Here is a 17,714-nt window from a genome sequence, read left to right as displayed (position 1 = left end):
AAAGCCAAAGGTAGACTTTAAAGAAAAGGATTAAAAATCTATTAACTTCTAACATTTAAAAATGCACATCAAAACCAAAACAAAAATTTCAAACTGAGAAACATACTGTTAACAAAATTGAAAAACCAAATAAATAGGAAATTTATAATACATATGAAAAAGATTTAACAGCCTTAAATAAAATACTATCGTAAAGCAATGGTTGAAACTTGAAACTACTAACTACTGCTAGACTGCATGGCTCGCCCATTCAGTTTCTGCTCTAAAAGACTGCCCATCATCCACAGCTAATCATTACAGAGACTCGTCCACCAGGTGCACAGGAACAAACAAGAAAACCATTCCTGACCCGAGGGGGTGCACCAAAGGGCAGTGGCACGAGTGGGGTGGGGTGGGGTGGGGTGGGGTGCCGTACCTCGGAGCTGGGGCTCTTCAGCCACAGCAGCCTGGCCAGGTCGTCCCCAGCTGTGTTGTTGACGGCGTGCTCAAACACCTCGACCTTCTGCATCAGAGTCAGGTGGTCGTAGTCTGGAGCCATCTGCACCAGGACACAAGGGCTGTGAGGGGCGGCCTGAGATAGGCAACCCAGGAAGAAACAAGCCTCCGTGGCCAGGCAGGGCTGGGTTCTAATTTCCCCACCACCGCCAAAAGGAGAAGGGAAACAAAGAAAAGCAGTGGCCACTCTAACCCAATGACCACAGGAAGTGCCAGGGCTAAGGGTAAAACGGGCCTTGCCTCAGTGCCAGGCTACCGGTATGAACGAGAACACTGAAAGGTTCACGGTTTTGGGCAACAAACAATTCTCGTTCTCCTCACTCACACACCTACTAAGCATTATTTCCCCATATGGCCAGTCAGTGCTCTGTATACATTATTAGTATTCAGTAGATACATGTTGCCTGATACATAATGCTGTCTAGTCTCACGGAGGGTGATGGAAACCTAATTTCTGGGCTTTAGGGTCCTTCTGTTTCTTAGAGAAGGTTATCTGCTTTAGGACTCACATCATTAATCCTTTGTCAACAGCTAATTCCCTCAAACAGATTTTTCAGTGGTGGACACGTATAGGAGAACGAGAAAAGCAGCTTTGTGCAGATTCCCTGACTGGTGAGTTTTGCCTCCGAGACACTAAAGGGTTGGGCCTGGCAGACTCATCACATACCCGCAGCATGATGCGATGCTCGATGTTGAGAAGGATCTTCTTTTTCTCCCTGTAGTCCCGGATGAGGGCGTGCAGCGTGTCACAGTGGGGGACCCAGCCGATGAGGCCCGAATTGGTTGATAAGGGAATGACAGCATATCTCTGGATGCTAAAACCCATGAGGAAGCAGGGTCACTGAGCAGAAAACAGAGTAGAACCTTTTTTTTTTTTTTTTTTTTTTTTTTTTTGTGGTACGCGGGCCTCTCACTGTTGTGGCATCTCCGGTTGCGGAGCACAGACTCCAGACACGCAGGCTCAGTGGCCATGGCTCACGGGCCCAGCCACTCCGCGGCATGTGGGATCTTCCCGGACCGGGACACAAACCCGTGTCCCCTGCATCGGCAGGTGGACTCTCAACCACTGTGCCACCGGGGAAGCCCCAGAGTAGAACTTTGATCCACTCATGGCACATGCAAACTGGTTTGAATGAACCCGCCGGCACAGGGCTATTGTGGGGTGTGTGATGAGGGACGTTTGTGAAGGATAACGCATCACACAGAGTCAGGGGGCTGACGGTGTGAAGGCACCATCAGCCTTCCCAAGCTGTCTAACAAACTCACTCCTTTGGGGGAACAATCCCGTGATTATTTCTAAGCCTAAAATAACCTCCCCACTTAATATCTTCGTTCTTTTTTTTTTTTGCGGTACGCGGGCCCCTCACTGTTGTGGCCTCTCCCGTTGCGAAGCACAGGCTCCGGACGCGCAGGCTCAGCAGCCATGGCTCCCGGGCCCAGCCGCTCCGCGGCATGTGGGATCCTCCTGGACCGGGGCACGAACCCGTGTCCCCTGCATTGGCAGGTGGACTCTCAACCACTGCGCCACCAGGGAAGCCCCATATCTATGTTCTTAACAGAAAGAGGAGTAAGAGAAGACTGAGGACAGGAAGGGCTTGGCAGGGCTGTCATCCTGTAAGGGTAGAACACATTGAATTTGTGTAATCTCCAGTCTAAAGGCCACAAAGTGTTCCTTTCTGAATCCTCTGGAGGTTATCAAAGGCATTTCCCATGAGAACAGTCTAAAAACCTGGAGAATTTTTCTCTTTGACACCTTGGCTATTGATGACTTCCTGTCAGGTATGTAATTATTTATTTGGCAAAGGTACATGACTACCTGGAGAGATGTTAAGAAATAACTAGAAGATTTCTCGGCATCCTGAATACCTGAGGTTTTTCCGAAGAGATGTTGGGTCATTGGCCAGAAGGGTGTTAACCAGGCCGAAGAGCTGCATCACTCGCTCGTCCTGCCGCAGATCTTCATGGCCCTTCAGGAGGAAGACAAACTCGTGCCCGTTGCTGCCTGTAAAGAATGGGGGGAGCAGTCAGCGAGGATCAGAGGGTCTCAATCCCACTGGCTGGTGGACCACCACTGCATTCACCAGTCTGTGGACACATAACTTACCCAGTCATACTGTCCCTACAAAGAGAAGAAATACTCCCTAGAACGGATGAAAAGAAGGGCCCTCCTGTTAATGGTCCGCCAATGAGATGTTCAAATCAACATAAGTAAAATTTTTAAAAAACTGTCTTCGAGGGCCAGGAACAAGTCTGCACAAAGATGGTCACTCTACATGTCCCCTCCCCAGCCCACTTTCTGTCCTTCTCTGTCCTGCTCTGACCCGAGAAGCCTGACCCCTAGAGACCACATCCCCTGGGCTCCCCTGTGTGCTTGGCCAATGGGGGCAGTGGCAGGAGGTCAGAGGGTGGGAAGAGGGAGAGGTCAGGGTACTTGCCCCTGACAACTGGCCAGGCTACGGTTCTGGAAATAGCTCCCTCCCACTGTCTGAGCCACGGCTTCTAGGGGACGGCCTCTCTTTCCAGGTTACAGCCCTTGGCGGGCTCTGTGCCCTCTTCATGCTGGAGGTTAGGGGTGAGGACTAACTTCACACTACCGGCTCTCTTAACTCAGCCAACACCTCCGAAAACAGTCCTTTGGTAAAGTCTCTTTAATTAGACGCTTCTGAAAGCTGACCAACACGTGTTTTAGTATTAGAAAAGGCCAGCCCACGGAGAGACAATAACCCGTGGACCACCATTTGCTGCTGCCGGTGAATAATCACTGTTTAAAAAACACAATCACTGTTAAAGGCAAGAAAGCTGAGAGTGTCAGCAGAGCACTCAGGCCTCCCGAAACCACACCCCCTAGGTAACGAACCTCACTGTCTGAACTGAGTTCTACTTCCGTCTGTTCACTTTACACAGCAATTCCCACAAAGAGAGAATGTGAGAGTAAACAGGGACACTCAAGCCCGGTGCCCTTCCTTCGACGTGGCCTGTCACCTGCCGTGCTTGCATCCGGGGCCTCCTTCTTGCCTCATCAGCTCCCTGACAGCTGCCCACCCACCCATCCTCCACATCGCAGGCCTTCACAGCTCCCTTCCACCTGTTCTGGGGGTGGGGGGGAGTGTTATGCTTCACTTAAGTAAGCACAGCTGTATGAACCAACGAGGGGTCCCAGGGAGGAGGCAGTAAAGGAGAAACCCACTTTTCCCTACTCGGCTCTCAATAAACGGGAGAAAGATTAGTCGTGTGGACAGCGAGCAGTCGTTTCAGGAGAGGGGAGGGGTCTGCCAGGGTGGGAGGGAGACTTGGGTCCTTACCCGAGTCTCGGGTCCGCACGACGGTCCTTACCCATAAGCGTCAACTTCCGGGGCCTCTGCTTCGATGTGATGACTTGTAGAGATGGTGCAATGGACTGAATGCGAATGATCGGCTGGTTGGGGTCATATGTTCCCGGCACAGCCAATTCCAGGTCCCGGCACATCAGAAGTTTTGGGGACACGTATTGCAGCTCTAAGGATGTGAGCTGTGAATAATTACCACAGGGTTTAGTCTTCTGCCTCAGGGAGGAATTTAAATGCCATTTAAGTATTTCTCAATGGGTTGCTAATAGCGATGACTTGTCCCTTGTCTGCAGGTAGAAGTGGAACCAGGTGCTGGGGGGTTAGTGTTAGAATGTTCACGGACAATAAAACAGAAAGGACTATAATGACCGTTAACCCTGCTGGAGCCTCAAGATCCTACCTGAGGCAGCTGCTTTGAGATTCGTCTGAACACGTGGTAATAGAGGTCCCAGGCTTGGGTGAGGTCCTTGACATTCCCTGATTTCATGTACTTCCTGCACCACTCTTGGGCCTCCATTAAATCTCGACCATACGCCTGAGAGGGAATGCAGGGGAAATTTGCAAGTTGTCATTTGTGTTGACTAAGCCACAAGGCTGAGTCCCCAAGCAGACAGCAGAACTCCTCGGGAGCGCACCCTGGCCAGAAGGCACTGGCCTGGATCGCTCAGCAGGGAAGCTCGGCAGTATTCCAGCCCCAAAGTCCCAACCTCAGAATGGCTTCTCAGGTAAAGTAAGTTCGGAAGACAGACGAGATGGCCTCGTGAGGAATCCCATAGTTTTCCCATTAAAGTTTTGGGAGAGTTCTTGTAACTTAGTGACAAATAAATTTCTGATGTTTTATATCCTATGACCTCCCTCCATCAGAATACATTTTCTTCAAGTCAGTAAAGAGGTTAGAGGGAAAGGCGTCTGCAAAAGGCTCTGGAGTCCCGTCAGTTGACGCTTTTTCATTCCATACCTGGTTAAAGGATGTTTCCTTCAGAGTCTGGGGTCCCCGCTCCATCATAGCATGCAGGGGCTCCAGCACCTCGAACATGCCTTTCACGTTCCTCTCCCCAAAGTACAAGCGAGATGCCTCTTCCAGGCCTTCGTGCCACATCTCGTGCCAGAGAATGGCCACTCGGATCAGCTCCTCACTCACCTGGGTCAGAAAGGGGAAGGAGGGAAGCACCAAGGATAAGCTAAGCTCAGGAAGGCCTGTCTCGGAGAAACAGAAGGTACCCTATCTGGCAGCCAGAGGGAGTACGCAGCCCTGTCATGAGGAAGACAGACAACCTCACTCAAGACCTCTGCTCGGCGACCAGAGGCCGTGAAATCTGCCCCGGCCCCGACTCACCATCATGGCCTGTTGTACCAAGGTGTTACTGTGCTCGCACATGTTCTTCAGAATCTTGTTGGCCGCATTGTGACGGGCCGTGGTGGTAGACTTAGAAGCCACCGTCAGCGGGTAGATGAGGGCCTGAAGCAAATACAGAAGGAACATTTCCAAACTCGTGTGAAAGGAGGATGACAAGAAGATGATACCGACACTCATCTGAGTCTACCAGGCAGGGGCTATACGATCTTGGCGGGGGTTCTTTCTTTCCTGGAAGGGCCCTGGGTCCCAGAGCCTGCCAGCTAGGCAGGCCCTCCCGGGGGCAGGACAGGACACTTAGCTCCCAGTTGCACTCGCATCTCTAGAGCAGCTTCAGGAAAGGCTGACCACCAAATCAGAAGGTCAGCAGTTAGATGAGAAACTGCCCCGGGTCTCCACGTACCTGGGGGTGGTACCGACCAATGTCTGTGAGAAGCTGGTGAATGAGACGTCCCACCAAGGGCCTCGGCGTATCAATTCTCGCAATGAGCTGAGGTATAACCTGATATTCAGAAAGACACAGTGTGCAGCATGAGATGTGGAAACAACTCCAGTTATTCTTCTGAGCCACGAACAGCTCTTATGACTTGTTTGGTAGATGCTGTTGGGCTTGGAAATGGTTCATTCTCTTCAGTTCTCTAAAAGGAACTGAAGAAAATATGGAGTCTTGACCTTGGGGTCGATCCCTACCTCCTCACCACTGTACAGCACATACTTCCTTGCTACTCTCAACAGTGTATGACTGTAAGAGGAGACAGACGAGGAGCAAAATCTGACCCATCCCCACCTGTAACCAAGTGTCCTCCCCTGTAATCAAGTGTCCTCACCTGTAACCAAGTACCTCACCTGTAACCAAGTACCCTTACCCATGACCAATTGTCCTCACATACAACCAAGGAGCCTCACCTATAACCAAGTGTCCTCACCTGTAACCAAGTACCCTCACCTGTAACCAAGTGTCAATCTGGATCGCTTTCACCCCTTCCACTAAGGCTTCATTTACATCTGGCCAGTGACCATAATCAAACCATAAGGTGAGGACTCTGGAAAAGAAAAATGAGCCATAGAAAATTTAATTTACCAGCTTTTGTCTGTTTTTTCATCTTCAAGACTCTTGGGAAGAGAAATGGCAGAATTCCAAATCAGTGGCTCTCCAATGTGTTCGGTCTTGGGACTGCTTGGGAGTGGGTGGGTGGGGATGGCCAGCGGTGCTCGGCCAAACACAGGAAGATTATTCCAAGTGAATGATTATTTAATTCCAGGTAACACAGAGGGGTCACCATGGCATCAGCTCATAACACTAACAGACGAGCCCATGGATAAGCTTTGCACGTGCAGAAAGAGTTGCCTGTAGCACAGCAGCAACTTGGAAACCTGGCACTTAGCCAGTGGAGACCCCCAAACGCAGGAGGGCTGGTCACCTAGAGCCTCTGGACTGGCTGGCCTGTTGCCATTTGTTTAGGCCTCTCAGAGTTGCCTCCAAAAGCTGAAGGAATTTCAGCGATATTGGGAGAAACAGCTGGGTTTCTTCTTCCTACATAACAAGCCACACACGGGCAGTCCTTGGGCCACTGCTCCCTCCTCTTTGCAGATTTCACCCGCACAGGTGGGGCTGGTCAGCTGCGACTCTGGGACGTGCTCATCGGGGTGGGTAGGGAAAGAGGACTTTATGTGTGACTTCTGTGACCTGCCATCCACATGGCCCACCAGGGCTTCCCTTCCTTTCCCTGATACCTGAGCGTGTCCTGGAGGTTGTTGCCTCGTGACAAAGAGATGGATCGGAAGAAGCCCTGGACAGCAGGGACAGTGTACATCAAGAGAGTTTTGGACAAATCCTGTTGGAACACACGTATGTTAGTGACACTCTTGCCTCAGCTTTCTCATCTGTAAAATGGGCATAAGAGCATACTAAATAGTATCCCCTTCAAAGAGTGGTTATGAGGATTAAAGCAGCTAATACACAGAAAGCCTTTATATCAGCACCTGGCACAGAGCAAGCATTCAGTAATGGCAACGGTGCCGTAACTGTTACTATCCTGGGCTAACAGTGGCTTCCGGAACAGGGTGGCAGAGAAGGTGGGGCTAAGGCCCTGAACATGCTGATCTCTGGGCTGGTCAGCTGCCCCAGGCCCTGAACCGACAGCCTCAGGGGAGGTGGAAGGGGAGAGAAAAAGACAGGGGATGGACTCTGCCGGGCTCTGTGCTCAGAGTGGGCCCGAAGATGTGTAGGCTGCCTTCACACCGGTGCAGAGCATTAGGAGAATGAGCTCAGTTACATGGGAAGCATGACAAGGACCTCATTCTTCAGCACAGGGGCTACGTCAGTTCCCCAAACCCAAATATATAAACAAAAGTACTGTCTCAAACAATGCCGATGGCAAACCATGTTTTCTGGCTTCAACCAGAGCTTCCGAGTAGGGCCTCAGGCTCCTATCAGCCTCCATCCCTCAGAGCGCCTGGTGCCTGGGTCCGTCCTTGATGGGGGAGGAAGGAAGGGTACCTCAGTGACCTTCTTCTGCAGAGGAGATGGGGTAGGGCTGTTCTCAGTGCTTTCAGCCTCGCTCTCGCTGTTACTACCCTCGGTGCTGGTGGCAGTGGCCGTGGCCGCCGTGGTGGCGGCAGTGGCCACGTTGGTGATGTTGGCCCCACTGGCGTGACGCAGTTTCTTCTTCTCATCGCGGGCTTGGTTCTGATGTTTGTAGTGGAGCACAGCCTCGAAGTTCATCACAGCCCACGCGTGCCAGGCCTGTGGGCGGGGACGAGAGGACAGACATCGGGGCTGTGACATCAGCAGGGGCAGGAAGCTCAGGCATCAAGGGCCTTGAGGGTGTGAGGCCACAGCTGAGGAAGAGTGCAGGCCACCCTTTCTTCTTAGTGGTCAGCACAGCAAATCCTCACTTCGTGGAACACTGGGGAATGGGGCATTTTACTAAATCCAATGCGATTCATTCATTTTGCGGTGCATCTGCTGTATCGGGGGCTGTGGTGAGTGCCATGGGCGGGGTGGGGGGCACATGAGGAGGAACAAGCTATGGGCCTTTTCTCAGGGACCTGCTAATCTAGTAGGGTAGGTTACTCAAAAACCTAAAAATAGGCAGAACGTGACCGGGGCAACAAGAGACAGACAACGGGAATGCCAGGGACGGGCGGGCAAGGCGTCACAGAGGAGAGACTGCGGCGGGTCTTGAGCAGCCTTAGATGGGCAAGGATGGCGCAAGAGGGTGGCAGGGAGGGCGTCCTGGCAGAGGAGGAACAGGGACAGAGATGCAGGCTGGGCAAGCACGGCACAGTTCACAGGACACAAGCAGACAGATGTGACTGAAGCTTAGAGCACACGCAGGAGAGCAGTGAGGGGGAGCCCAGCAAAGCGGCAGGCTCAGACCACGGAGCAGCTGGCATGTGAGACCAAGGGCATCCCATCTCATTCTGTAGGAAATGGAGTTTTTAAAGCTGAGTTAAAAGCTGGGCTTCAAACATTCCTTTGGCAGCAGATATAAAACAGATTATTTAAGAGGGCAGAGGTTCAGGGGGTGAGGGTGAAGGTCTTAACCAGGCCAGAGGACAGTGGGGAAGGGGACACACTGAGAGCACAGGACCACCACGGAGGGTGACTCTTGGTCATCGTTCGTCCCTCACACCTGGCTCGGGGCCTGTCAGAGAGCCAGTGCTCAGCGCCTGCTTGCCAGAAGCAGCCTCTGGCGCTAACCATTCACACCTCTGACGCTCTGAGCTGCAGTGACGCTATGGAATAGCATTGCCTGGTGTACAGAGCATGAGGGACAGTTTGATTTGGGACCTGGTAAGTTTGCAGTGGTAGGAGGACATTAAATAATCCACTCATTGGGCTTCCCTGGTGGCGCAGTGGTTAAGAATACTCTGCCAGTGCAGGGGACACGGGTTCAGGCCCTGGTCCGGGAAGATCCCACATGCCGCGGAGCAGCTAAGCCCGTGTGCCACAACTACTGAGCCTGCGCTCTAGAGCCCGCGAGCCACAACTACTGAGTCCACGAGCCACAACTACTGGGCCTGCGCTCTAGAGCCCGTGAGCCACAACTACTGAGTCCGTGAACCACAACTACTGAGCCTGCGCTCTAGAGCCCGTGCTCCACAACAAGAGAAGCCACTGCAATGAGAAGCCCGCGCATCGCAACAAAGAGTGGCCCCCACTCACTTCAACTACAGAAAGCCTGCGTACAGCAACAAAGACCCATCACAGCCAAAAAAAAAAAAATCTACTCATAGTTGGACTTTCTGGATAATCAGTAAATTCCTTTGCATCCCTTGCTAAAAACCTTTCTTTAACATGGAAGTGTCCATTTCCCCAGCTAAGCAGAGTAGATTGATCATAATCAACCTCTATTTGATGAGTAAGAATCCTACAATGACCCAGGCTCAGTTTTCCCATACTTTCGTTTATTCCACAAATACCTCTTACATATGTACTATGAGCTGGGGGTCCCGCTGAACAAGACAGAAAGAGTCCTGCATGCACATGGGACTAACATACACCACTGATGGTACCAGACAGTATAGACCCAAAAGGGCCCATGCTAGGAAAAAACTAAAACTAAAAGTCCTGGAGCCAGTTTTTTACTTGTGATTTGTTTCTTTCTGAAAAGCTGAATGAAGAAAAGTAATCTGGTTAGGACACAGTTCTAATTAGTAAGGTTCCAACTGACCAAGGGTTCACTGGACATATTCTTCCAGCCTCAGACTGAAGCTGTCCTAGAGAGAATAATTACTGCTGCTTTCACAAAATGAGCATTTTTCAGATCAGACTGAAGCATGCTTAAAGCAGCATAAGAATTTCGTTGATGTTTCTGTGGTCTCCAGATGCAGGTTTGGATCCCAGAGGGATTAATTCACACAGTATCAGCCGGTTAAGGAGACACCGGAGAGAAATGGAGGACACCTGCCACACCACGAAGCTCTTACCAGGAGGCCCCTCAGAAAAGAGAGAAAAACATGAGAATGTGTGCTCTCACCAAAGACGTATACGCCCAAGACTCAGTCCTCTCCCAGTCAATCACATCTTTTATACATTTTCTAATTCTGTTTATCTTCTTGAAAAATTTCCTATGATATAACAGGATGTTACCCGGAGCTTTCCAATAAAAACAGAAAGTTCAGTTCTTAGATGAGGAGCAGAAAGGGATGGGAATCAGAAAGAAGCTGGGAAGGAACAGATGACCCAAGGGAAGACACAAGTCCCAGAGACTAACCATGTGTGCAGATGCTCTAGGAAAACAAGCCGCCAAGAGTCTATAAAACAACAGCATCCCCAGAGCCACGCACACCCTCACGGCATAATAAGTCTTTTTCAAGTCAAAGAATCTATCAATTAGACGTGGAAAGGGCCTCTAACAAACTGGCTCCCAGCACTCAAAAAAGCCAATTCGCGGTATCAGACCAGGCCACCAAGGCCTTGCTGTAAAGCACGAGCCACTAGGGTGCACAGGCAGGCGTCTGGAGGAGGCAGTGGGAGGTTCCCTTCTCTGGTTACCTTGTACCAGCTGCGGTCGTGCTCCGTGGCGGCGCTATAATACTGCAGGACTTTGGGGATCGTGCTCTCGTTGATGCCCTGCAGGTTCAGCTGCCACTCCCCGAGTTTCAGGAAACATCTGAAAACAGAGAAACAAGCCCCCAGGTTGCCCCCTCCTCAGAAGAGCCTTTCAAGGAGAACAATGAATTACGTTGCAGGAGCACCAAAGCCTCCCTGATATTTATTCCTCCTCTCGGGAAGCAACGTGAGGGAGCCGTCAGAATTCTTAGCCACATGGAAGGAAAAAGACAGGCTTTGGGGATCAAGTTTTTCAAGGGATGGTCTTTTCTTGCCCTCTGTCTTTCAATGCTAGCATAAACCAGGTACCTGGCACACGGAGGTCTGAATGGACCTATCTCCCCCACATTCATTATGGTGGGTGGTAGCTGTTGAGAGCAATTTTTCTTTTGATTGCTATATGGCTTCTCCCTTACTTTTTCCTTTTACTGATTGCTAAGCTATTCCAGGTTCTGTGCTAAAGGCCTGATGTATTCTTTCCATTAATCCTCACACCATTTCATTCCACCCTAGGAAAAAGGAACTCTCACTATCCCCTTTTTATATAACGAGGAAGCCGAGGCACAGAGAGGTTAAGTAACTTATCTAAAGTCACACATCAAATTAGCAGCGTATCTGGCAGTAGCAGCATATCAAACTCTAAAGCCAGACACCAGGAGAACAGCACACAGGTGCGCCTGGGCTGCTTGATCCTGGGAAAGTAAGTGGCAGAGATTTTGGAGTAGCGTCATTCGATGGCTGCCTGGGACCCCTGCTGGAAACGGTGAGAGATGTAAGCGAGCGGCTGCTCCGGGAGCCTTGAACACGGCCCTTGCAGCAGAGGCTGCCGGTGGGGCAGGGCTGGCATGCGGCGGGCCCGGCCTTGGGGAGCTCACCGGGCCATAAGCTTGTGCAGCTCCTGCTTGTGCTGCTGGTCCTCGGTGGCGATGGCGTGCTGGGCTTGCTGCTGCATGGTCTGAACAAAGTGCTGCATGTGCTGGAAGGCATCGATCTGTAGCAGGACAAAGGCACAGGGAACCACTTGGCACTGGGCCCAACCTCAGGGGACAGGAACTGCTGTTCACAGGCACCTAAGCCAACCCTCTCCCAACGGAACACCCTAGAACACAGGGTGAGGACCCCGAGGAATGGAGGACCGGGGTGTGATGCTGAGAGATGGCTGGGCTTTTCAAGAAGATTCATATTTTTTCAACGCAAGTCTTAGCTCTCCTTGGCCAACTGTAATTACAAGTCTTAATAAGCCTTAGAAAAACTACTCGCCTGACTACCCCCAAAAACAATTCATATGAAGTAATCTCAAACCACTGCTTACTTCACTATCAATATATTGCCCTGGGGGAAATCAGGCTTATGGGGAATTCTTTCAGGCTAGTAAAACTTCAGCATGTGTTTAAAACACTGTGGTACCTTGGACACTAGCGTAGCAAAAATTACAGTTTAAAAAAATGTGATAGATCCCGTGATAAACCATAATGGAAAAGAATGTGAAAAAGAATGTATATATAACTGAATCACTTTGCTGTATAGCAGAAATACCACATTGTAAATCAACTATATCTCAATAAAATATTTTTAAAAATCTGACAGAACCCTCAGTACCCAAATAGAACAGAGAGATGGGGTGAGGCCCCTCATACATCAAAGTGGCATGGGGGGGACACTACCCAAGCAAACATTTAGTTGAATAGGGTGGCTTAGGAGCAAAATCTGCAGAGCGTCCTCCAGCAGTTACATCTCTTTACACTATGTGATTTTATACAAAGTGAGCAGAAGGCATCTGGGTTGGTAACAGATAGTGGAACTAGGGAAGAGCAGAGACAGAGTCAGAGATCTGAGAGTCAGTTACAAGCCATTTGTATAAGCCTGCCATGTCCACACATACTAGCATCGTGATAAATGTGAAAAAGAGAATGTGTTCTTTGCTACAGAAAAGGAGAGAAAAAAACCCAACACTTCAAATAAATGTCAGAATGATTTCCTTACTGTAAATCACGTAAGAGTCTTTTTTTTTCTTTTTTTGAATAGAAACATGTCAGTAATGATGGCCCTGAAGGAAAATTGAAACTCCCTGGCTTGGGGGCCAGGACCAACCTTAGATACTTTTAATATATAAGGAATTAATTAATTACCTGGCGTCGAGAGGGCTTAACCCAGAGGCAGAATGACGTGACAATGATTTAGCAGGCAGCTAATCCACGCACAAGGGCAGGGCAGAAACACAGATGTTCTAACAGTTACCAAGACACCTGTGTCCCTCAGACATCTGTCTTCAGAGTTCCACCCCTCACCAGTGGCTGTGAAAAATGAGCTATACCAGCATCTCACACCTGGGAAGTGATAAGTGTTCCTTTAGTTTTTCTTCTATGGCAACTACACTGGCTAGACTTAAATCTGATTAGGAAGAGAAAAAAGAATTGGGAGGGAGTCCTTAAGTGATCCCTCATGAAAAAGGTGGAAGGTAACTCAGGGTGGTTAGTGTGTACATCAGGTAAGATGGTTAAGAACTGAACTAGGAACTTGGATGCCAGGTGCTTTCCAGAGCCCACAGGCTCCGTGTCACTGACTGTCCAGAGAGAGTTTAAATTCTCTTCGGGAGACTCTACAAGAACAAAACGAAAACTGCCAAAACCGGGAAGGCTGGGCATTAGTTTGGATTTGAAGCCCAATGTTAGGTTTAGTCAGTTTACCCAGCATGGGAGACTCTAGTATCTTTCTACTCTGTGGCATGGAGGCAACTTATTTCCAAGGAATTAAAAATGTTCTGTTAAAAACTCCTTCTTTTCTCCATCCCCAGGAAGCGAGGAGGGGGAAACATGATTCTTTCTCTCTTACGGACGATGGACCGCTCGCTTGGAGGAAGGGGTTTCTCTCAGGCCCAGAGTGTAAGCTGGGCAGACTATTCTGGCTCTTGACTGCCTGCGTCGTTTGTGGGCCAGAACTATGTTCTCGGCTTAGTGAAATTTCACAGAAGGAACCAGCCTGTCTCTAGATTCTGTGAACTGTCTTGTCTAGAAAAACAGTGGACATACACCTATCGCCTGATGTCTTCCTGCAGAACGGGATCTGCTTTTCCCCATTCCCATCTGCCTCAGGCAAAGCAGAGAGTACAGTCCTTATTTATGGAGGAAGAACATAGTGCTCAGAGAAGTAAAGTGACTTGTTCAATAGCACAATTATTATTAAGTAGGCAGTTTTCTTGGAGTAGCCCCTGAGCTCTTACGAAGATGCGGCATCTCTAGCTCCGGGCTTGAAGTTCAAGCACCTAATTTTAAATAGATTTCTCAATCTTTAATCCACGTGGTTTTATGGTCTCCCTCTAGAATCTGGGTTCCTAAGAAAAGGCCATAATCTGTGGAGAAGTTGGGCTGTGGTCCTATGTTGAAAGAAGCCACTCCGTGGTTGAAATATTAGCCAAAACCCTCCTTCCGCCTGCCTTCGGCAAGACATTCAAAGACTTGGAGGCTCCATATAGGAAGGAAACCAGACTATATCCAGATCCAGCACCTTCTGATTTTCTCATTTGCCTGGAGGAAGGCCAGGCTTTGAATCAGAAGTGCTCTGGCCTGGGAGGCTCACAGAGACTAAACAAAACAACCCCCCCTCAAACAACAATAAAAGAAAAAACCCCAAACTGCACATTTGGAGAAGGACACTTGGGCCATGATATTTGAAGCGTGCCCCAATCAAAGACCCAGTGCGTGGTGCAGGGCTGTGGCTCCCACTCTGGGTGGCATTCAGAGTCACAGGATCCAGCACCCACAAAAGAAATCAGCTTCTGACAGAGCCCAGGGATCTCCCAAGTAAGCCTTCAGCCGAGACTCCACTGCGATTTTATCACATCTTCCACAGCCACAGCTCCAGCGGCTGCTCTGCATTCCTTTCTCATCTCAGGGACACTGTGGGGACAACAACAGGAAGAGGAGAGCTGGGACTCCCTCTTCTGTTTCATGAGGACGATGATGGGGGAGCCAAAGCAGGCGCTGATTTTGCCTCCAGGGCCTACTTTTTGTTAATCATCACCATCGTCCGGGGAGATTGTTTTAAAAAATAAAAACAAAAAAGAAGCCACATCTATTTCCCAAGGACCTGTCTGTAAATAAAGTCAGAGGAATTCTACATTGGCTTCAAGGTGACTTTCCCCACTGGTTTCAGCATCACACTCTGGGTGTTGCTGCTTCTGAATCCCAAACTGACGACAGGAGAGGAGACGAGAAGTCTGAAAAACCAAGTTGGTCTTACGAAAGTTTCAGTCTGTGTTTTCACAAACATGCTTTTTTGGGTACTTCTCTTAGGGGGAAAAACACAACCCAGAAATTTTTTCTATGTTTTAGCACATTCTAGCTGCTAGTAAGTAGAACTGTGATCGCACTCGGTGGTTTGATCAATGGTGTATGTGCACCTCCTTGAATATGATTCACTTTTTGAAATGAGGCCAAATAGCCTCCTGACAGGAGTGAACTCCCTGGCATGGTGGTTTGGACGCTGTTTCCTTTCGAGCCTGGAGGAGGCAGTGAGCAGCAGATTAGGCGAGCATTCTGGAGAAATGTGGTCTCCTGCAGGATTCCAGCACAGACCTTGCGAGCGCTCTTCCACATATTTTTCATGTAGGCGTAGGTCACCTGGGGGTGAACTGTTGGCAGAGGATGGTCAAGTTGCCGAGATGGATCAACTCCCAGGAGCAGCACTAAGGTTTTATGAGCAAGAGCCTTCAAAACAAGAGGTTGGGGTTATACACAGCACTGGGCCAGGAGCACCCCCTCAGACTCCCACCCTACCCAACGGTGGGGACGCTCACCAGCCTGCCACTCTTGCCACACAGGCTTGCATACTTGAGCCAGGTCCTCATGTCCTCGTGAGGGCTGACCACTAGCGACCGCACCATGAGGATTTTCTGCCAGTCCTCCACAATACGCTGGCAGCCCTGGAACGTCCAGAAGCGAGGATTAGACACATGCTCTGCTATAACTTAGCCCCTCACAAGCAACAGTGAAACCCACCCTGAAACAAAAAAGAGATTCATTTTCGTAATCTCATCTTTCTCAAGTGAAGGGTACTGTGAGTGAAACACCTCTTAGGAACTTCTCAAAATTCGAGAAGCAGTACAACAAGGACTCTGGAACCTGAATTCTGGCCCGTCCACTGTACTACCTATGTGACTTTGGACAAATTACTTAACCTCTCTGTGACTGATCTGTAAAATGGGATAAAAATGGTACCAACTTCATGGGGCCATGGTGAGGCTTAAATGAACTAAATTATTTAAATTTCTTTTCTGAATTGTAAATAATGTATTTTTAGCTTTAATTTTTTGCTTCAGTCTCTCTGGTTGAAGATGCCTATCACTGACAAAGAAATTAAATTTAAAATGTATCATTCAAAATTTAAAAAACTAATTAAGTGTAAACAAAATTGAAATAATTAAATTTTCAATTGATGTTGTTTGAAAGTTGGTGGTGTTTATATTTCTGAAGTTATCAGAGCCAAACTTGCACTCAGATCGTGACCTTGTCTTTCCTCTACATTTTTATTCGTCTCAGATCAAAAACTGCACATAGAAGGGAAAGGGACTCATTCATTCACACATATAAATTCTTTTAAACTAAAAAGAAACAAAGTGAATTAATCATTATCAAAGGGGCTAAGCTAATTTTATATCAAAAGACTGTTGAGAACAGAGCGAGCCTCTCCTCCTCCACCTTCCTGAGAATAAGTCAGAGTCAGAGACAAACACCAGGGGAGATGGGTTTCTGAGATCACTTCATCAGAGAGTTGCATGAAACCAAACAACAAGCTGTCCTCCATGGAGGTAAGTCTAAAAGTCTAGCGGCAATGGTTGCAGGCTTTTAAACATGACAGGACACAATCTGAGCTTGAATAAAGAACCCAAGGCAAGAAAAGACCCAATGCAAGTAAGGTTGACCTCTCAAACTGCCCCGCGGGAGCCACTGGCTGGGGAGTTCAGTTTAATTGATCGCAAAACGGCACTCTTCCAGCCTAGGCAGTTGGTTGAGTGTTCTGACAGCAAGCCATCCACAAGAGCCAAATTCCTACCACAAAGTTAACGCTGTATTTTTAGGCCTTGGACCATAATTTTCTGTCCTGTTATGTGTAACGACAGTAATTTGCAAAGTTAGAAAAACAGAAAAAAGTACACTGAGTGACTGTTTTGGTGACTTCTCATCATCTGCTAGTTTCTCCCAGATGCTGAAATCACTTGGCCCCTGGAAACCTAAAAGCATCTTCCTGTCTTAAGGTAGGAAAGTCATGAAGGCCTAAGATGATGATGGTATCTTGGACACAGTAAAGTCAAACACGGGTCCCTTCTGAGACTCATTTAATCTACCCCCCTTCCAAGTCTCTATTTTGCCCACTTGTTAGAATGGCAGAAGATTCATCAGATCTCTGATTTGGAAACTCTTCACCTCATTATAGGCACTTAAAAACACCAGGGTGTGTACGAGTCAAGTGGGAAATTCTGGCTTTGTGGAATTCCTTTCTGGGGTTCAATGGACAATTTTCCATCAAAACATTCACTGGGCACTTCATAATTGCTAATAAAACATGTGAAAGAACTGCATGTGCTCATTTCAGAGCATAAACGACTGTATTCATAGGCAATCCTTTGCCCCGCTCTTTTCCTTTCCAGTGGAATGTGCCTGGAACTTCGTGGACAGGAATGCAACTTGGAGTCAAAAGGCTCTGCCACAGCCTACTGAAAAGTTGGAAGCACAAACCTCAACTTGTCTGGGGACAGAATTTGGAATTAAGTGTGGATTGGGTCAAGAGGAAACAGCTTAAAATCGACGAAGGTTGATTATGACAAGCAGGGGGACAAGTGGCTTCTGGAGCAGTGAAGGATTTGCCAACAAACTTCTCCTCCCTACTCAAAGAATGGGAGAACTGTCCTTTCCAAGGACACTTAAGACTCCTGACTCCCAGATCTGGAATTGACAGCTCCTCAAGCTACAATGATCAGAAT

General features: G+C 48.8%; 1 protein-coding gene across 3 annotated transcripts in view; it reads right to left on the bottom strand.

Annotated features, from left to right (window-relative positions):
* MTOR (mechanistic target of rapamycin kinase) overlaps positions 1–17,714 on the bottom strand; it is a 115,503-nt gene that overhangs the window by 11,319 nt on the left and 86,470 nt on the right. For all 3 annotated transcript variants that reach the window (XM_030878522.2, XM_030878528.2, XM_030878536.2), the window contains exons 35-49: positions 15,531–15,656; positions 15,310–15,441; positions 11,611–11,726; positions 10,679–10,796; positions 7,676–7,921; positions 6,910–7,010; positions 6,122–6,218; positions 5,579–5,677; positions 5,158–5,280; positions 4,780–4,962; positions 4,222–4,356; positions 3,829–4,003; positions 2,362–2,497; positions 1,163–1,310; positions 416–538 (exon numbers count right to left, since the gene is read on the bottom strand). In XM_030878522.2, the coding sequence (XP_030734382.1) occupies positions 416–538; positions 1,163–1,310; positions 2,362–2,497; positions 3,829–4,003; positions 4,222–4,356; positions 4,780–4,962; positions 5,158–5,280; positions 5,579–5,677; positions 6,122–6,218; positions 6,910–7,010; positions 7,676–7,921; positions 10,679–10,796; positions 11,611–11,726; positions 15,310–15,441; positions 15,531–15,656 (2,058 nt within the window). The remainder of the gene's footprint in view (positions 1–415; positions 539–1,162; positions 1,311–2,361; positions 2,498–3,828; positions 4,004–4,221; positions 4,357–4,779; positions 4,963–5,157; positions 5,281–5,578; positions 5,678–6,121; positions 6,219–6,909; positions 7,011–7,675; positions 7,922–10,678; positions 10,797–11,610; positions 11,727–15,309; positions 15,442–15,530; positions 15,657–17,714) is intronic.

This window comes from Globicephala melas, chromosome 1, assembly GCF_963455315.2.
Source record: "Globicephala melas chromosome 1, mGloMel1.2, whole genome shotgun sequence".
NCBI lineage: Eukaryota > Metazoa > Chordata > Mammalia > Artiodactyla > Delphinidae > Globicephala > Globicephala melas.
Note: the sequence above shows the minus strand (reverse complement) of the source record. Positions and strands in the feature narration are given on the sequence as shown.